This window comes from Monodelphis domestica, chromosome 2 (assembly GCF_027887165.1).
Source record: "Monodelphis domestica isolate mMonDom1 chromosome 2, mMonDom1.pri, whole genome shotgun sequence".
NCBI lineage: Eukaryota > Metazoa > Chordata > Mammalia > Didelphimorphia > Didelphidae > Monodelphis > Monodelphis domestica.
The window spans coordinates 237,786,761-237,808,432 of record NC_077228.1 but is presented as its reverse complement, the minus strand read 5'-3'; the positions used below and the strand labels follow the sequence as shown (position 1 = coordinate 237,808,432).

Genomic DNA, 21,672 nt, shown 5'->3' with positions numbered 1-21,672 from the left:
TGAATCATGATTTTCCAATTTTAGGATTAACTACTCATTTATGTATTGGCCAGAGTTGTTGGAAAAAAGTCGGGTGGAAAATGAAGTTAAGAAAATCATACACAAGGTTATTTGTGGACTATAATTATAAAATTTTCCCTGAACACAGATAAGAATACGAGCAGTAAAAGTTTTTCTCCTTTTAAATATATTGCCACAGGCTCACTACAAAAAAAAAGTCATTCATTTTCTAATACAAAAAAGAATCATTGAAATCCGCAAATAGCTCACAATGTTCTCCCAGTAATAAATCCTAACTCCAGCAAATCTGAATGACATCTGCCAAGGTAATTGTTGTTCCAGATAAATGATTAGATTTGGGAACACACACACACACACACACACACACACACGAAATTTCCACACATCGGAAACTGACAAGAAAGGGCAAGAATTCAGGATAAGCAACACCGATATGTGGATAGGGGATTAAAAACAAACTACATTACTAATGTTCTAATTTCCTATTTGAAAAAAAATGACAAATGCCCTATTCTAACTCTCCAGTACCAAAAGAAAACAAGAGTCCCAGTCATTTAGAAGGCTTCATTCATGTAGCCACAGGGGTCTGCTCCCCCGGACTCCGAGCCCGGGAAGGAAGCCCTTCGCCCCGCTTGCACTCGCCCTCCCCCGGGGAGTCTTTGAGGTCTGCTCACTACCCAGTGGCTTCTCCGCTCCACCGGTCCTGGGCAGGAACTCGGGCGCTGTCACACTACGGGCCCCCAGAGAGGGCGCCGATCCCAGGGGGAGCTCGAGGCGGGCGGTGCAGAGCCCGCCTGACCAGAAGAAAAGATTGTCAGGGGAGGCAGGCGGGAAGGAGCCCCCGGAGTACGGGGGAAGCCAGGGAGAGGAACCGGGAAAGGAGCCGGGAAAAGGAGGACCTCCTGGGGACACTGGCGGCCAACCCTCGAGGTGACTCCCCTCCCCCGCCGCTGCTCCTCTTCCGCCCCCTGATCAATAAACCCAACCCCAAGGCAGACAAGGGCAGTAGGGGGTTGGGGGTGGGGGTACAGGTGGCACTCACCGAAGTCTTCTTCCTCCATGTTGACGCTTCGGCAGAACTGGGGACTCGGATCCAATGACGAGCCGGCTCTGCCCCGGCTACAGCTCCAGTCCCGCCGGCAGCGGCGGTCCCGGCTCGGGTTTCTGGACCCCGCCCCTCCTCCGAGGTGCCCGCCCGCCAGCCTGCCTGCTCGCTGGCTCGCTCGTTCCCGGAGACGGCTAGCACGCGCGCACGCGCGCCCACTGCCTTCACGTCCCCTCCCTCCGGCCCTCGCCCCTCCCCTTCTCCCCGGGCGCCGGGCCTTCCTCTCCCTGGGCCGTCTGGCTTACAAGCGCTGGAACGAAAGGAGGCGCGCGAGAGTCGCGAGGGCGCGCGCGCGGACCAACAAACGGGAGGGGCGCGCGCGCGCAAAACCCCCGAGAGGTCCCGCCTCTCTGGTTCCTGGGTGCTTCCCTCTTGTTCCTTGACACTATAAAATAATTGGGGGGGGGGGAGCGGGGGGAATTCCCTGAGGGCAGCAGCGTTTCGCAAAACGAATACAAGGGTGCTGAGGGCTGCCTGCCTGCCTGGATCCACCGTGTCCAGGGCTTCCGTGAGCGGGCGGTGATGCGTCCAAGCGTAGTGATGCTTCCTGACGTCAGGCTTAAAGGTTAGGTTTATCCCAGCTAGACAGATGAGCGAATTCTGACACGCGATGTCGCATTGAGCCGAGGAATGAATGGCACCTTAGAGTGCTAGACTCACTGGCACTGCCTCGCTCCGCCCCCATTTTACACGAATTACGGAAGAGAAGGCTTCATAAGTCCCTGCGTGGGAATCCCCTCCACTGTTGCAAATGGCAACCCATCTCTGACTTAGTCATAAATCCTAAGGAGTTAACTGAGAGAGCTTCAGGTACTTGCCCAAGTTCACATTGCCAGTAAGAACAGCTGGGAGGCCAGTGTCACTGAAAAGTAAGGTATAAGAAGACTGGAAAGGTTAAGAGGGACTGAGTTATGAAAAAGCTTCAAACCCAAAACAGAAGATTTTGTATTTGATTGTGAGGCAATAGGAAGCCACTTAATTTCTAGTAAGAGAGGAGCATGGTCAGACTTGTTTTAGCAAATTATGGTAGCTTAATGGAGGATGGATTGGAATGGGAAGAGATGAGGGTGGCAGACCCACCAGCAGCAGATTTGCAATAATCAAGGCCTGAAGTGATAAGGACCTATACTAGAGTGGTGGCAGTGTCAGATTAAAGAAGGGGATGTACTTGATGTTGCAAAGGTCACATTGGTGTTCAAGGCGGGGCTGGGGTGAGAGATAGTGAGGAGTCAGGGATAATTCCTACGTTGTGGATCTGAGTTTTGGACATATGCTTAAGAAATCTGAAAGGAAATTGAAAAAGCTGAGAGGTTAAGGCAGATTAGGGAGATTTGAGAATCCTCAACAAAAGATATAATTAAATCTATAGGAGTGGATATCACCAAGTGAAGTACTTACTATTGAGGGAGAAGAGAGCCAAGGACAGAATCCCTGAGTCTACTTATGTTATGGCTAGAGACTGAAGTGGTCAGAGAAGTAGAACTAGGAGAAATCAGTCTTGAAAAACCTAGAGACAAGAACATATCAAGGACCAGGGAGTGATCACAGTGTCAAAGACTGCTTCGAGGTCAAGAAAGATTAGGATTGAGAAAACACCATTAGATGTGACAGTGAAGAGAGATCATGGGTCATTTTGGAGAAAGTATGAAGAATTTAGAAACTGGATTATAAGGGATTAAAAAGGAAGAAAGTAAAAGAACCAATTTTAGGCAGCCTTTTCAAGAGTTTAGCCACACCTACCAGATATTTATTGGAGATGGGATGATCAAGTAAATATTAAGAATGGAGGAGACATTAGATAGGATCCAGTTGAGAGAGGGTGAAAATAAATGATTGTTTAGATGACAGAGGGGGCAATCTGTTGAAGGAGACAGGATGAAATGGGAATGCTGAACAGATAGAAGAATTAGTCCTGCTAAGTAGTGAAGCCACCTCATCATGTGAGACAGGAATAAAGGAGGAGAAAGTAGCAGAAGGTATAAGAGTGCATAAGTGATGAGGGAGAGAGGAGAAAAGGGAGCCCCAAGTGAATAGCCTCAATTTTTTCTGTAAAATAGGAGGCAAGGTTCTCAGTTGTTAGGGTGGGATCTAGGGCAACCTTAGGAGGCTTGAATAGGTTTGAAAGGACCTCTGTGGAGAGTAAGATAGTGAGTTGATGACAAGTATAGTAGGATTGCCTAACAACTTAGAGCCCAGGGAGTTTGTGTAAGACAAATTTGTAGTAGATTCAATCAAAATGGGTTTCATGATTTTCTCCACTGGAGAAAACTGGACCTCTAACCCTAAGACTTGGTGATTCCTCTAGATTGGGATGCTTGGTTTATTCTATCAATGGTGACATAGAAAATCACATGTTAATATTATCTGTGTTGTATTACATTTCTTTTTGTTAAATATTTTCCAATTACATTTTTATCTGGTTTGTTAGGCACTGGAAAGAAAGTAATAGAGCAGCAGTACAGTCAGTTTGATACCTCTGCACTATACCAGTGACCCCTTGGAAGACTTAACCAAACCTTTTGAAATCCATTTGTTTCTCACCTTTTTAACAACTTCAGTCCATCAACAAGCCATTTATTAAGTGCTTATAGTGTGATTGCCTAGTCCAAGGAACTGTGAATATAATAAATACAAGTAGAAAGATAGCCCTTGCCTCCAAAGAGATTATATTCTAAGGGGGTAGGGCTGGGGATGGTAGGAGAGGGAGATGGTGGAAGAAACTCAAGTGAAGCCTTAGAGAAGAATGAGATAAACCTGACCCAGATGTCCTAATTAAATGATTGGAAGTGGTAAGGAAAGGATTAAGCATTTATATAGCTATTACTCAGTGCCAGACACTAAGCTAAATGGTTTACAAATATTATCTCATTTGATCCTCACAATCCTTCAGGATAGGTGCATTTATTATCTCCATTTCACAGATAAGGAAACTGAAGCTGACAGAGGGTGACTTGCCCAGGGTCACATAGTAAAAAAAATTTACAACTTAAACATAAATGTTATGTACAAAATTAGCATATACCAAAGTACACGTAAAGTTTATACAACATAATTTGAGGAGGGAGGCAGTAGTTGAAGGGAATCAGAAAAGGACAGTCTGTGCAAAGGTGATGGAATACTGTAAGCCAGTTTGTCCAAACCAAAAAGATCATCAAGGATAGTAATGTTTTAAACCTACTTTTGAAGGACTTTCAATACAAAAAAAAAAGTTTCTGATCCTAGAAATAATAGGAAGCCATTGGTCTTTACTGAGCATGGGACTGATATAGTCCGACCTATGCTTTAGGAATATCATTTTGGCATCTATGTAGCAGATTATAGAGGAAAGAGATTTAAGTCAGGGAGATCAATTAAAAGGCTATTATGGTAAGTATAGACAAGAATTAATGAGGTCTTGAACTTAGGTGGGTGCCTTGTGAGTGGTGACAATTTCCGTTTTTCAATAGCTTTTGGTCTGAAACCTTGGCCAACATTTTTTTAAAATCTAAATAGATTATATCTACCATTTCTCCTTTAGCTACATCCCTATTTACACCAACTCATATAATTCCAATAAATCAGTCAGGCACAATTTTCTCTTTCAAAAATCAATGTGGCTTGTATTTTAAATCAAAAGAAGCCTCGGTTCAAATCCTCCCTCTGACATTTATTATTTGTATAGGGGATACAATTCTAGGAACAATTTAAGAATATGGGTTTGTGTCCCTTTCAATGAATTCTATATGCTCTAGTTCCTTTTAAAGGATTTACTTAACTTCTAGTTGTTCCTTTGCCCCCTTTAAGTGGAATGAGAGAAAAGGAGAGGACTATATCAAAAAGGGCAAGTTTGATGTAATTTTACATCAAAAATATCCTTGATCCATTTGAAATGAGTGAAGCTATCTGATACCATCTTCTATACCCTCCCCCATTATTTGTATATTCTTCTCATGTCCCATTTATGAGAAATCATGTAGCCCTCTACAATTGCTCAAATAAATTTACCTTTCTAAATTTCTCTGAACTCTTCTATTTGTATTTCAAGATTCCTAATCTTCTTTGGTCTTTTAATTAGAAATGTTTGTTCCTTTTAATTCTTTTCTCCAGAGCCTTTTTTAAAAAAATCTCTTGATTTCTTCTGGGTATTTATTCATGAAATGTTTGTAGAAAATCCATTTTTTCCCTTTCCGTTCTCTTCTTGCAGGTATTATAGTTATTCTCTCCTTTATCAAATATTTTTCTTTTTCAGTCACTTTTGATACTAGTCAGTGTTTTCTCTGATTTGTGCCAGAGCCAGGACACCTGGGCCTAGGTTGTCCTGGTCTAACCACTGGAGAATGCTATTGGCATTCCACTGGTACCCGATTTATTGTCTAATAATCTCTTCAAGATTTCTAAGATCTCTGATGTAGTGCTTTCTCAGAGAATGGAGGAACTCCTCCACTCTTTTTGCCACTGTATACAGGGCCTTACAGAATTAACTTATCCCATCACTGTTGACTTGGAGCTTGTTTGGCAGAAAAAATATCTTTTTTTCCTGTGGGCTTCTGCAAACTTTTTGTGAATCCTAGGACAGAAGTCACTTAGCATAGTTTCTCACTGGACTTCTTAATCTTCATTTGGTCTAGTGATAACTTCAGAATTTTGTTCGAATAGGTATGTGGGGGCAGCTGCTGAGAGCCAGGCCTAGAGATGGGAGGTCCTAGGTTCAAATCTGGCCTTAGACATTTCCTAGCTGTGTGACCTTGGGCAAGTCACTTAACCCCCATTGCCTAGCCCTTATTGCTCTTTGATTCTATGGAAGGGTTTTAAAAAAATAGGTATGTGGGTGCTGGGTAGTCTGCCTCTCAAAGAGTCAGCTGTCTTGTCAGGAAGTTACTATATCCTTTAAAAAAAAAACATACTATACAGAATGGAAGTTTGGATTATAATATCTAATAATCTTTTTCTGCTCTACAGAAATGGAAATATTCATTGATTTTTCATAATAAAAAAGAAAGTTAATTAAGAACACAAAGATAGTTATATGGGCCAGATGAGAATTCCAAGTCATCAAGAGCAGTTAGATGCTTTCTTATCTTGGTAATCCATTCCCCTATTAGCCATGATGAACATTATTTTCAAGAATGTGCCAAAGCCAGTTCTGATTTATGGTTTTGTTGATAGTCTAGACTTAAGAAAGTGTCAAGAGATTCAAATAACACTTCAAAGTATATGTTCATACACTCTCACCCTCACCCCTAGTCTTGTTAAACATTTACCAGCAGATTTCTGTATTGCTCTATAAACTTGAGCCCAGCAGGAGTATGGTACAAGGCTCAGGGAATAAAGTCATCATCAGACTGGAGACCAGATGAAGATAGGATAATAATTATTACTGGCATTTGTCTAGTCCTTTAAATATGTTAAATGTTTTATGTCCATTTGAGCCTCATAATGCTAGTTACTCCACAGAAAATAAAGCAAAGTAACAACTAAGCAGCTTTGCCTTTTGTTTATTATTGTCCTGAATGCTCTGAGCACAAGTGCTGTCCCTTCTTTGATCCTCTTCTAGTTTAAAGCCCCTTTCTTAACCTCTGAAACTTAGTATTTCCAACACTTCTTACAATACCATGACACTTTTGTATTCATCTTCTTTGACCTGCTCTTACTTCATTTTAAAAAATCTAAGTTGGATAATAATTAAAACTTAATGTCACCAAATAACAACTAAGCTGTATACTAAATAAGACAAGGTTTATTAGTATGTTTAGCCAAGAACCCCAAATATTTAAAAAAAAAAATCCTTACCTTCTGTCTTAGTATCAGTTCTAAGAGTGGCAAGGGCTATGCAATTCTGTTAAGTGACGTACCCATACAGCTTAAGAAGTATCTGAGGCCAAATTTGAACTCTGGTCCTCCCAACTCGAGGCCTGAAGCAACTATCCACTGTGCTACCTAGTTACCCCTATGACTAATTTCTTGAGAGGAATTTGAAGATTGGCAGGGAAGAGAATACTTTCAAGACAATAGGAAGAAACTGTTCTATGTTGAAAATAGAATGAAGGTTACACTAGGGTAGGATTCCTGCATCCAGTGGGTCCTAAAATAAATAGAAATGGCAACCAGAAGCTCAGCCTAAAAGCTATGCATGCATGAATGGGCTTCTCAAATTTGAAACTAGAAATTGAAAATGGAAAGTAAGAACAGTTCTCAGGATTCTGGCAATAAGTAAATCTGAAACAGATTTATGTTAAGACTTGGGAATCACACCTTGCTTTAAAAGCCATCAATTCTCACTGGATTCAAGTAAAGGGGATTGAACTAGATGATTTTCAAGTTTCCTTTCTAAGATTTTTAACTGTCCTCTTTTAGTATCTCACAGTAGTGTACAAATTATTTGGGACAAGCAGTAATTTTGACATGATTTCATTATGTGATAGTAATTGTTGTATGTACGTATGCTACAGCTGACACCAGACAGATAAAGATAAAACCAAATTTCTCTCTCTACCCTAAGATCGTTTTCTGTCAGTTGGGTGTCAGATTTTTAATTCTCCCTAGTTAAATCTTCAAGAGCTGTAGTTCTTTAGAGCACACTTCAGGGCCTCTTAAGAGAAATGGCAAAGGCTATTTTATAATCAGGTATAGAAAGGTTTCAAGAAGTGAAAGGGAAAGCTCAGTTGAAAATGAAAAACTAAAAATATTGCTGACAACAGCCTAAGTAATCTTTAGAGAACAAGAAAAGTCCTCCAGATGGACGTAGCACGTAGAAAAATTGTTACTGACTCCTCTACAAAATCCATATAAGCTTTTTGAAGCTGGAAGACCAGCAAGATGACAAAGAGAAAAAAAAAACACTGGTTGTTGATACGAAGGAAAAAAATGCTCATCATGGGCAAGATAACACAAAGATTAGAGTAATGAAGATTGATAAAAGGTAATGTTTGCTGATGAAACTCATTGTGTCATGCAATGCTATGCTAAAACCATCAGAAATGTCCAGGTGAGCCTTTAAGATTTGGGCATCTTCAAACTGCAAAATATATACTCCTCCCCCAAAACAAACAAAAAAAAAAGTTAAGGATTTTTCATTTCAATGGGCTTCTAAGTCTCAATAGGAATTTTGATTTCTGATAAATGAAATAAAATACTACACATGCTCTTATACAATGCCACAAATAAAAGATTAAGAAATTTATCTGAGAGAGAGAAACTGCTTCAGTGGTCTCAGAACTGAAGTGATTTAATTCCATTTGAAAATCTGCAGGCTATTTTCAAAATTAAACATGGAAAAATGGGTAGTTTGTGAAAGATACGCTAAGTCCAATGTGATAAAAGTGTGGTTTCATGAAGAAATAACATATCAAACAAAACAAAATTGCATAAAACAAGTGATTATAGCAAAAAGACATACTGAATATTAAAAGTTTGTTAAAAGATATAAAGCTTTAAGGTTTGTTGTATAATCAAATTATTTTACTTTGTTCCACTTAAATTTGAATGCCACTGCAAGACTGGAATGGAACCTGATTATATCCAGCTGTCACCAACTGTTCCAGCTGGTCTCCTTCCAAGGTTCAAGTTCTTATTTCAAATAGGGTAGTTATTGTGTTAGCTTATGCTCTAATTCTCTCAAATGGCTTCATATGGTGAAAAATAAAATGTCTTCTGGCTTAGAGAAAGTAGCAAGGAGAGCAACTGGTGTATACAATGAAGGTCATCACATTTTCAAGGCATGCTGATGTCTTTGAGAGAATAGTTAAGATACAATAAGTTGGTTACAGACCAGAAACTCCTTTAGATTTTCAAGATTTACAGAACGTGCTATCTTAGTGGAAGTGTCAAACCATAGCCATACGGAAGAACTGTACACACAAAAAAATATAATAGAAAATGAAAAAGGGCAACTTTGTACATTACCAATTTCTAAAAATTTCAATCTTGAAAAATAGTTATGGGGGCACTTAGATGGCACAGAAGTTAGGAGAACCTGAATTCTAATCTTTTCTCAGACACTTCCTAGTGTGACCCTGTTACTAAGCCAGAAAGTAAGTTTAAAAAACAGTTATTAGAATAATTTTATGAGTCTCAACATTCAGGATATAGTAACCAAAGCTGAAATGGTTAAGTAGAGCTAAACAATTAAGTATTAACTAAATTAAAAGTATAATCAGACTTTGGACTTACTCTTTCCTAGTCCATACATATTATAGATGAGCCTATATTCATGGATGTGGATGTCTCTAACATAAAACTGTCTTGAGTGTGGCAGAGATAGATTCTCTTGACCTGCCCTACTCTTTCGCTAAGAAAGACTAATTTCTGCCTCTGTGGACTCTTCCCAAGAAGGGAATTATATCTACCACACCTTAAATACTGGTAAAAATAAAAACCACTTTCCATAATCACTCTCAAAGAGAAGGTAACAGTTTATTCTCACCAGGTTGACTGATCTCCACAAACACTTGGCACATAAAAAATCATAAATGGCTAGTAAGCTTCTTTATCATAGTAAGCCCTAAGTGGAAAACTAGGAAGTTATCCAGATTAGAGTAGGTGAAAGAATATGTTAAGTAGATGAGCTCTTCACTGGGAGATAAAAATCATGGCTCAATTAGAAATAGAATGATCTCACCAGGGAGGTATTTCCTTGGTAATCTAGTGTTGAAGGCACTGGGAATCATGCTGGTAGCTATTTCCTCTATATGCTTGTGGTTCCAGGAGATCTTTTGCCTACCACTCCAAAGGTACTCAGTATTGCAGGCTCACCAGTCCTTTATTATCTCCTTCTTACCTACACCTTCTCACTGTAGTGCCACACATTGTGGTCCCTCAGGGTTTGAGAAAAAAGAATATGGCTTTCCTATTCCATCTTTGCAAGTATTTATTATGAACCAAGATCTATCCTTTAGATCTAAATTGAGTTTACAAATGTATTCTCTTAATTGCCAAGAGCACCTCAAAGGAAAGGCAGTACTATGACAACATTAATACATACAGTGTATAATTGAGGAAAATATTATTAAAGGGAAAAAGAAATCCCACATACAACACATACTAGGTAACAAGTGCTTTTTTTTCCCTCTCTTTTTCTGAGAAACCATAAAAATTGAGATGGAGAGTTAGAAATAGAACACAGGTCTCCCAATTTCTGGTCTATTCTGAGCCATGATTTAAAAAACAAAACAAAACACCACTACCTTTAAATAAGACATTATGCAAGAGTTCAAGCCAACAATGTGCTGGAATCAAAGGTTTGTATGCCACTTACTGTATGACTTTGGGCTAGTCAGCCTTAATATTCATCTGTAGAATAAAAAGGTGACTAGGTAACCTATAAGGTGCATGCCAGTTCTACAACTATGCTCAGTAGATATGAACAATCAGACTGAATGATATTTCAGGACTAGTTGGGAAGAATAACCTAAAACTCAGAGGTTTGAGAGAATCCCAGTTCCCAATCTGATAAAGACATCAGGTAAGACAAAAGTGAGTAAAATTGCAGATTTGAAAGATTGAAGAAAACTTGGATGCTGCTTATGGTTCAACTTAACATATAATACAAAACTCTTTCCTTAAAAGTATTCCTGAAAAATGGTCATCTATCCTTTTCACTTTACCACTTGTCATTTTGATGTATGTTATTTTTGCATTGGTATTTAATTTTCCACATAGTTGTACTATCCCTCCAATCAAATTTTAAATCTAAATCAGTTGTACAAAAAAATCAAGCCATTCCCCAATTGATAAATGGGCAAGGGATATGAATAGGCAGTTTCAGATAAAAAAAATCAAAACTATTAATAAGCACATGAAAAAATGTTCTAAATCTGTCATAATTAGAGAAATGCAAATCAAACTGCTGAGGTACCACCTCACACCTAGCAGATTGGCTAACATTACAGCAAAGGAAAGTAATAAATGTTGGAGGGGATGTGGCAAAACTGGGACACTAATACACAGCTGGTGCGAGTTGTGAATTGATCTAACCACTCTGGAAAGCAACTTGAAACTATGCCCAAAGGGCTTTAAAAGAATGCCTGCCCTTTGATCCAGCCTTACCACTGCTGGATTTGTATCCCAAAAGGATAGTAAGGAAAAATATTTATACAAAATATATTTGTACAAAAAATATTTATAGCTGTGCTTTTTTTTAAAAACCCTTACCTTCCATCTTAGAATCAATACTGTATATTGGTTCTAAGGCATAAGAATGATAAGGGCTAGGCAATAGGGGCTAAGTTACTTGCCCAGGGTCACACAGCTAGTTAAGTGTTTCGAGGCCAGATTTGAACCTAGGACCTCCCATCTCTAGGCCTGGCTCTCAATCCACTGAACTACCCAGCTACACCCTGCGTTCTTTGTATTGGCAAAAAAGTGGGAAATGGGGGGGAGGGGGAGGGTGTCCATTGATTAGGGAATGACTGAACAAATTGTGGTATATGATAGTGATGGAATACTACTGTGCTGAAAGGAATGATGAACTGGAAGAATTCCATGTGAACTAGAAAGACCTCCAGGAATTGATGCAGAGCAAAAGGAGCAGAACCAGAGGAACATTGTACACAGACTGATACATTGTAGCACAATTGAACATAATGGATTTCTCTACTAACAGAAACACAATGATCCAGGACAATCTTGAGGGACTTATGTGAAAGAATGCAGTCCACATTCAGATAAAGAACTGTGGAAGTAGAAATGCAGAAAACATATGATTGATCACATGGTTCAATGGGAATGTGATTGGGGATGTTGACTTTCATTGATCACTCTAGTGCAAATACTAATAATACGGAAATAGGTCTTGAAAATGACACATATAAAACCCAGTGGAATTGCTCATCAGATTCAGGAAGGGGGAGGGAGGAGAGGAGGAAAGAACATGAATCATATAACTGTGGAAAAATATTACAGATTAATTTTTTATAAAATTTTAAGCTCCTTAAAGAAATGTCTTAAACTTCTTTAACACAGGGTTGAGGGTCCATAATAGGAGCTCAATAGTTATTGAGTGATCTCGATTCAGTTAACCAACACACAAAGAAATGCTAAGTGACTAGAACAAAAGCCAAATCAAGTTTAGGTTTATATACTTACAAGGAAGGACAGGAAATTTTAACCTTAGTCAAAAAAAACATGATAAAAAGGTTAAGCATCTGTGAGCACCTCTACCCAACTCCATTCAGGTAGTTTACCAACAGTCCACTAACCTCCCTGTGGATACAATGAATACCTGTGTAGGCTCAGAACCACCTAAGCTAAGGAAGTACTATTCCTTTGCCCAACTTGGATTCTGTACCCTTTACATGACTCACTGACTTCATTGGACTAACTTCTTACATAGTGTAGAAGAGAATTTGCCTAATTTTTTTTTGCAATTGTGACCCTTCTGGATAACCAGATTCCTTGGTAGCCTAAATTTCATGGTGACATCCCTGATTCCTTCATGCAGGTCAGAAGTCACTTCAGCAATCGTAATTAGGGAAAAACTTGTGGACATTTATTAAAATAAAATTAAATCACTTCAGCAAATGTTTAGATTATTTTCTATCAACTTTCTACATTCCAAAATGTAATGTGAGTGCACTGATGATGTGCACTATTCATGTAGTTGGTAGTAAAAATAGTGTTTATATGTAGCATGGCCTAATTACTCTTCAAAGATGGGGATGTGACCTGACCCCAAAGTCTTTGCAAGTAACCCTTTCCATAGTAACACAGGGTTTGTCTGCAATATCACCAATATCTATCCTTTGCTCCAAACATTATGCCCCAATTCTGTCCTTCCTCAGTGCAATCTTCTAACCTCCCCCTCTTGAGTCCAACATCCTAGAAGCAACTTTCCAAGTACCACTGGGAAAATCTTCCTCTTTCCCCCAGCATATCTGACCTTCTGCCAAGATTATCCCATGGTTATAGCAAGCACACCTCAGGGGAAGACCCTGGACTCCTGGGCAGTAACTAGAAAGAACCCCACCTCTGACTGGAGTGGGGCAAAGAGAAGCAAACCAGATGATGAGTAGGCATGGATGAGTTATGAAGGATTAAATCTTTATCTCATAATTTAAACATTTCTATTTTTGTTTAATACTGTATTAGTGTTAGTTTAGAACATATTATTTTAGAAATAAGTAAATATAAACATAATGGGCTCAAACATTTTTTACTGATAGGGGTGTGTGGTCAAAAACGTTTGGAAACCAGTAGTTCAGTGGGCAAAGATATAATCTAAAGTCAGTTAGACCTAAACAAGTCTGACCTCTAGGACATAACTGGTTGCATAACCCAGGGCAAGCACTTAAAATCTGCTTTCCTCAAGCAGCTCTAATCTGAATTGAATAGAGGTAGTTTATTCTTCTGGAAAACTTTATCAATAAAATCTCAGACCTGCTAAAGAAAAAAAAATCCAAGACCCTTTACTCCTTACCTTAGTAAATTAATTTATTCAGATGGCTTCAATCATCCTCTCTAGATGGATAACTGCCAAATCTCTGTCAGCTCCAACTCCTCTGGGAACTCTAATCTATATGTCTAACTACTTACTGATTTCAATCTGGAAGTCCTCCTACCAAAGTCTAAAACTATTAATATAATTTTACCCTACCCCTGACAATTTTTACTTTCTTGTAACTTCTCCATTTCAATTCATGGTACCACAATCAGTTTTAAGTGATGTCTTGTCTCAGTTGAATTTCTAGGACTTTGATTTTTCTCTTAACATTTTACAAGTTATTTAGATTATATATTATGTATTTCTCTTGCCCCATGTAATTCCCTCTTTTGTAGTTTAGCTTGGAATGGAGGTGACTATATGCCAACACAGTTTAAGTTCTGACAGATCTTACACCAAGCTAGAAAAGCTTTGATTATATAACCAAGAATAGACCCAAGAACCTACCTACCCAAATTTGGAAAACCTTGTAAATCAGGTTGGACACTATAGGATAATAATTACTATTATTATTGTTATAAGACACTATGGCCCAAAGGGGCTTACAACCTGTTTCAGTGACACAAAGATGAAATCATGAATATTTTCTAACTTTTTTGTGTCATATCTCCCCTATTAGATATTAGATTCTTTAGATGAAGAGATTGTTTTAATGTCATATTCCTTCTTTATTTTGCCAGCATATTGTACTCTTAATTTCTGTTGAATACTCTTAACTTTTTGAGTACATATGTACTAATTTTGAAGTTTGAAAAAGTCTAGTTAAATCATTCTATAAAGAAAAGTGATTATTTCTCATTTGTTGTCAACATACAAATTTTAATTTTCTAATTAGATTAAATTAGATCTAATTAAATTTCTAATTAGATTCTAATTTGATACATACTTTTATTTTCAAATTAAAGTTTTGTCTTCCCCAAGCTATCAAGAGTTTCTAGTTACCTCTCTTTTTAAAATAACTTTACCTTCCTCCTTAAAATCCAAACTCTGCTATTGATTCCAAGGCAAAAGAGGTAAGGGGTAGGCAATAAGGGTCAAGTGACTTGCCTAGGGTCACATAGCTAGGAAGTGTCAAGAAACAAAACTTGAACCCAGGACCTCCTGATTTTAGATCTGGCTTTCAATCTATTAAGCTACCTACTTGCCCCCATACCTCTCATTCTTAAAGAGGTATATCACCTTGAGCCCTATTCTAAATTACTCAAGAAAATATAGAACCATATCAATGTCCACTAAATGAATTACTAAACTAGTATTTTTTTTTAATTACCAAGACACTGACAAAAGTCAAAAAAATTCATTTCTTTATTGCACCATGATCTTGGCAATATTTGAGGCTACCAAGCACCCTTCAGCAAAAGGTGCATAATACAAGATGTCATCTCTATCTACACACATACATTAGAGAGATTATACAACCATTAAACATGAGACTTTAAAAACTGTCAAAATGAAGTCCAGGTTAATAAAATAAGCTGATCAATGCCGATTCGTTTGTGAGGGATATTGTACTCAAAGGGGTATAGTCTTTATGGTACAGATCACACTCTACCCCAAGTCACCTCCTAAATGCAAAGTTAGATAAAATTCATATTCTAAGTCAGCAGAATGACTGCTATTATAAAAGTTTTATATATATATATATATATATATATATATATATATATATATATATATATATATATATATATGTCTATGTATAGATTTGTGTGTGTGTGTGTGTGTACATGTCACTCTAAAGTTCATAAGAAATTATTTCTGGGCACTATTCCTTCCCTCTTCCAGTATGGTTAATCATCTTTTAGAAAAGAAAATACCCAGTCTATATTTGAACAATGATAAAATACTTTGGAAAGTTATATATAAATATATATATATATATATCTTCAAACACTGTATGGGGAAAAGATGACATAATTGTAGTATGGAAAGATTATATATGAAGGGTTTGGAGTTAAGGAATAGGAGGTGAGGGAGAAAAATAGAAGAGGCTATATGATGCCAATAAAACAATTTTTTTTCAGCTATAGGGCATTACAAAAAAATGGCTTGGGAGATATTCTGTAATGGGGTAAACTCCAACATAAGGAAGAAGTAAACACTGAAAAAAAGCAGCTGCTTCTCCTCCATCGTGGCAATAGATGAACACTTAATGACTGCTTCTTCTTTTCATGAGAATGGTATATTCTGGTATAAATTGACATTCAGAAACCTACACTCTGAGGAAGGCAAAAAAATAAAATAAAACAAAATAAAAAACCCCCAATTGGCATTAGTAAACCCTACAATTGTGTTTTCCTAAGACTTGAATTAATGAGGACAGACCACATGCATTATTATTCTCAAAATAGTGCTCTGTAAATAGTAGCCGCTTAATAAATGATTGTTGAATGAATAAGTCCATTTAAAAATAAAGGTCTAGACAATGCTGATAATTACCCCAAAGCAGATTCTGCCTACACAGTCAACATTAAAATCCCAACTAAAATTGTGGTAGAATATAAAACAAAGTTAAATTAGGAAGAAAGTAAGCACAAATAACAGTAGGTTTTGTGCAAAATATCACTTGTTGGAATGACTCTAAGTCACATACAGATCCTCTATTTGATACCCAAATGTGAAATTTCTATCACCTTTCTTCTTTCTATCTATGGTAGTAGTTTTGTTTTCTTAAAATATCAAATGAACTGAGCTTTTCATACTTCTCAAATTGCTAATGCTGAAGGCAGAGTAAATAATATTGGGGATCATCTAAAACAAGGACTTATAGGAACAGAAACAAAATGGATGTGCACTACAGAAAAGGGGCACAGGGAATATACATTATCAATGGTCTGGTAATAAACACATGTTCTTATACTAAATATCAAAATAAAATAGAAGTTTCACCCCCAAGACCACCACCACCATCATTGTAGCTGTAAGATGAATTATATCACAGTCATACTGGAGAATAAGAAAAATTACATACTTAGAAGCAAAGGACAGATAATCCAGCTCATTACAATCTCAGGCTGCAGAAAATCAGCTCTTTATACTCTATAAAAGATATCAATAGCAGCAGTTTTCAAGGAAAAAGAGAAATATTAACTGAAGTCCCCATTCCAGAGAAGAAATGCTACAGTACTCCTGCTTACTGCAGCAAGATGGATAGAAAAAGCAAAGAAAAATCACTAAGGTTCAGAGAAATGCCAGCTCCATACCCCAAAAGAAAGTGAGCAGAAGCATATTAAAATGCCAGCAGTTGTAGTGCAGATGATTTTTCACCATTAAGGTTACTAAATTTTTGGTATGTCCTCCTTTAAGTTCCTGACTTTTAGGACACATTGGGAGGAACTGCTAGTTTTCAATAAACTATCTAGTCCTTCCTTCCACCTTGCATCTTTTATATACCCCATACCTACATCTCCTTTGGCTGGATGTCTTTGCTGTGGAAGAATCTCTAATCATTCAGTAAACTAAACTCAATCCTTGACTTGAGCCCACTAAACTGCTATCTCTCCAGTACCATAAGATTCTGGTTTTTCCTACAGTCCATTTTTGAAGTCACCAAGACTCTCAATCTTTAAAGTCATTCCTTTTCATAATATAATGGTCCATAAGACTCTATTTCAGGATGATCTGTAACAGTAGTGAAGGGAGACTTCTCCTGCCAAGATAGGTTCACAGTGTAAACACCCTTGAAGCAGCAGGGTTATTTAAGGTCCACAACATCTGTTCTTTAGATCCAACGACAAGCAGCTACAGCTCACAGAGTGATACTTTTTTCTCCTGGAAGCTGTGGAAGAAAGGATTAGTTGATAGTTGATAAATCAACAGGCATTTATTAAGTTCCTACAATTAGGCACTATGCTATGTATAAAAAAAGACAAAAGTGAGATAGTCAAGGAGTTTACAGTCTATACTGGGTGGATACAACATGTTCACTGGGAAATGAATATTGCTGTCAGTACAAAATATATAGAAAAACATATATTGATCTAGAAGAAGTGGAGGTGGATATAGAAAAACATATATTGATCTAGAAGAAGTGGAGGTGGAGAAATTACGAGAAAGTAATGATATCGGAATTAGAAAGACTTCTTGAAGGGGTTCCAAAAGAGGAGAGTGTTCCAGGGATGGTGCTCAACCTGTGATTAGACATGAAAAGAGGGAATAGAATGTCATACAGAGGGAGTAGTAAGAAAACCTCTTTGGCTGAATAGTTGAGTGTATAAGTAATGTGCAATTATCCTGGAAAGAGAATAAAGCTATATTGTGAAAAGCTTTAAAAGCCAAAGGGAAAGGTAAAATAAACAATTCTGATTACATAAAAGTTTTTGTACCAACAAAACCAATGTAGATAAATTTAGAAGAGAGAGAAATGGGGGAAAAATCTTTGTAATAAGATCCTACTAAAAGGTCTCATTTCTAAGATACACACAGAGAACTGATTCCAATTTATAAAATTGATAAATGTTCAAGAGATATGAAAAGGCAGTTTTCAGAGGGAAAAAAGCCAAATGTCCAGAGCTATCAAACATGCAGTTCTGAGCTGCAAGGTAAATATGTGGCTTTCTAAGTCAAGATATAGTCTGCAGGGGTCCTTATATACAGTTTATAGAGGTTTCTGATTCCATTCAAGTTTTATACCACTGCTCTAATTCATAAAAATGTAGAAAAATGTAAATTAAAACAACTCTAGGATTTCAACTCACATTCATCAGATGACAAAGCTGACAAAAAAGGAAAATGACATACTGGAGGGGCTATGGGAAAACACACATATTTTGAATAGTTACTGGAGCTGTGAACTGGTCCAATAAAATTTTGGAAAGCAATTTGGCATTATATTCAAAAAGCTATTAAACTGTACATATCTTTTGACCCACTTAATAGACTAATTATCTGTACCCCAAAGAAATTAAATAAAAAGGAAAAGGCCGTATATGTACAAAAATATTATAATAGCTTTTTTTGAGGTACTAAAGAATCCAAAACTGATACAGTGCCTTTCAACTTGGTAATGACTGAAGATGTATACATGTATGTAATTATTATCCTGTAAGAAATTATGAAGGGGCTGGTTTCAGAACAACATGAGAAGACTTATATGAACTGATGCAGGGTGAGGGTAAGTAAAACCAGAACAATTTCTATAATAGCAATATTATAAAGACAAAACTTTTAAGGGACTGATCAGCTAAATGACCAACCACAATTCCAGAAAACTTAAGAGGAAACATGCTACCTACTTCTTGATAGAGAATTAATGGACTCATAGTATAAAGACTGTGACATATTTTATGTGGCAAAGGCAGGCATTTGTTTTGTTTCATTATACATGTACATAACAGGAGTTCTATTTTCCTTGGGAGAGGAGGGGAATGTAGGATGGAGAAAATGTGGATCTGAAAATAAAGTAAAAATGAATTTTTTTAAAAGTCAGAGAAAAGTTAATATTTTTATCTCCAGGGGAAGTCTTTGAAGAGCTTCTTGTTCAGGGAAGTAACATGGTGAGATGTGTACTTCAGGCATACCAATTTGGTAGCTATTTGGATAAAGGAGAGACTAGAAGCAGGAAGCCCAGTTAGAATTTTACTCTAGCAGCTTTGGTTAATGATGACTTGAATCAAGGTGACTATAGGTAAAAAGTGAATTTGAGAGATGCTGAAGACAAAACAACAACAACAACAACAACAACAACAACAACAAAAACTTGGCAAACAACTGGATAGTGAAATATGGGACAGAACAGAGTAGGTGTGACTTGCCCCTTTTTTCAGGCCCACTGGATAGGCAAAGATGACAAAGGCAATTGTTAGAGGTGCTGAAGAACAGAAATACTAATGCCATGCAGGTGTAGGGTCCACCATTTTGAAGTGCAATTTGGATTTATGGCCCCAAAATAACTAAAACATGAATATCTTTAGACTCAACGATATCATTACAAAGTACATACTCAAAGAGGTCAAAGATAGAGGAAAATGAGCCATAACATTTTTTTTCTCTTACCTTCTGCCTTGAAACCAATACAGTTCTAAGATAGAAGAGTTGAAGGGGCGAGGCAATGGGGATAGTGGTTTAAGTGACTTGACCAGGGTCACACACCTAGGATGTATCTGAGCCCAGATTTGAACCCAGGACCTCCTGTTTCTAGGCCTGCTTCCTCAATCCTTATTGTATGTACAAAAATATTTAAGGCAGCACTTCTTGCTGTAGCAAAGAACTAAAAACAAAGAGTATCCATTATTTAATGGTATGTCATCATGACAAAATATCATTGCATCATGAAAAATAAAAAAATCAAGTAGTTCTGAAAAACTTGGTAAGTCATATATGAACTGATTCAGAAGAAAATATACAGAACCAGTTTATATGATGGTCACAGCAATGTAGGCTGGAGGCAACTAGGTAGCTCAGTGAATGCTGAGAGCCTTGATCCCCATTGTCTGTACTGATTCCAAGATGGGAATTAAGAATTTTTTAAAAAATATAGATGAAAACTTTTTGGAAGACTACTGGATACTGGGACCAATCATGACTTCAGAAGACTAACTTCACCTTTAATAGATAGTGAAGCATTACACCAATCTCTTGGCAATGATGGCCCAAGGACTCAGTATGAAATACATCTTCAGATATGGGCAGTGTGTTGATTTGTAATCCCTGACTGTATCACCAACATGTCTGGCTAATTTATTAAAAGAAAGAACTTCTATGTATGTGGTTTGAGGAGTATGACTTAGTGAGTAGTGATAGAAATACAAAATATAAAAAAGCATTATTAAAACACTTAAGAATATACAGAACAAAAAATTCAACCATAAAATAGGCTAATATTGCTACTACCCTGTTGAATTTAACAAAGATTAAAAAAATAAACAATTAACTGTTCTAAACAGAAGTGAATAGTTTTATATTATTCTACAAATAGAGATCAACTAAAATGTTAATGTTTATGACAAGAAAAAAAAATTCTGTAACAAGAAAAAAAAATTTTTAACATGATATTAACTTGACAGAAACAATAAAGTTGAGGATGGGTCCTACTTTGGTTCTATGGAACATCCAAGCAGAAATGTCTAGCAGGGAGTTAAAGAATATGGGGCTGGAACTCAGGAGATAAATAAACACTAGATATGTAGATTTGGGAGTTATTTCAGAGATGATACCATATAGAAAATGACAAGTTCACTGAGAAAAGGGACTACAATAAAGCCCCAAGATGGGACACATTTACATGATGGGGTATGAATGAATACCTTGCAATGTAAGTAAACATGTAAGTAAAAAAGTCAGAATGATCAGCATCAAGGAAGAGTAACATCATGAAAATTTGTGAAGTATGAGAAAGGTGAAAATTGATAAAAAGACTAATAGATTTAGCAATACAGGGATCATGAGCAACCTTGTAAAATGCAGTTTCAGTCAAGTAATAAAGATAAAAGCTACGAAAGATAGGATAGATACAGATAAATAGTTTGAGAGGATACTCCAGGGAAGGTTTTATAAGGATGGGGAGATCTTGGAATGTTTGAAAATGGCAGGGAAGGAGCCATTGGATTAGGAATGGACAAGAATTAGGTAGAGCTAGTAGAGGTAAGGTGCCAGGGAAAAGGAGAAAAAAAAAAGTCTTCCCAGGCACTAGAAGTACTGAAGTGTTTTGAAGGGTGGAACTGGGAAAGAGAAAGAGGTTAAAAAGGCTAAATGCTTTCAATGAAATATGAGAAGAGGTCCCATAGTCAGTAGCAGCACACATTAAAGCTACTTTATTCTGAAAGTAAATTTGGACACTTCACTTCTACTACTGTCCTTGCATCACACTCTACCAATAAATGGAACAAATATGCATTTCAACAGTAATGAAATGCCATAAGCTTAGTTCCTAGGATATTTCAAACTAACCTTTCTTAGTAGCAGCAAGCTTCAGCGGCGATAACTAAGGCTTGTAACCTTAGCAGGATGGGTCACAGACCAAAAGTTCCGCCTACTCTGAAGTTTCTGGAAGGCATTAAAGTTTCTCCTCTTCTCTCGCTTGAACTTCTTAGTTTTCTTTTCCTGAAAGAGAAAAACACAAAATCAAGACCTTCAAAAAACACTCACCAAATCCCATCATGGCTCTTCCAATTAAGTTAATTTCAAATTCTCT

At 37.3% G+C, this 21,672-nt stretch overlaps 2 protein-coding genes across 14 annotated transcripts in view; both read right to left on the bottom strand.

The window, feature by feature from the left end:
- The window catches only part of CYTH1 (cytohesin 1), a 251,399-nt gene extending 250,143 nt beyond the window's left edge, over nt 1-1,256 (bottom strand). For 4 of the 5 annotated variants that reach the window (XR_008916451.1, XR_008916453.1, XR_008916454.1 and 1 more), the window contains exon 1: nt 1,064-1,252. Coding sequence is in view for 1 of the 5 variants with exons in the window: in XM_056817397.1 (XP_056673375.1) it covers nt 1,064-1,082 (19 nt within the window). In the remaining 4 variants the exon portion in view is untranslated. Of the gene's footprint in view, nt 1-1,063 lie in introns of all 5 variants that reach the window. The other variant, XM_056817397.1, reaches the window with a different exon arrangement.
- USP36 (ubiquitin specific peptidase 36) overlaps nt 1-21,672 on the bottom strand; it is a 231,280-nt gene that overhangs the window by 162,758 nt on the left and 46,850 nt on the right. For 7 of the 9 annotated variants that reach the window (XM_007482929.3, XM_007482934.3, XM_007482930.3 and 4 more), the window contains 2 exons: nt 21,429-21,581; nt 14,825-17,319 (listed from right to left, as the gene is read on the bottom strand). In XM_007482929.3, coding sequence (XP_007482991.2) covers nt 21,450-21,581 — 132 coding nt within the window. In that variant the 3' untranslated portion in view covers nt 14,825-17,319; nt 21,429-21,449. Of the gene's footprint in view, nt 1-14,824; nt 17,320-19,535; nt 19,750-21,428; nt 21,582-21,672 lie in introns of those variants that run through there. The other 2 variants (XR_008916449.1, XR_008916450.1) reach the window with 2 other exon arrangements.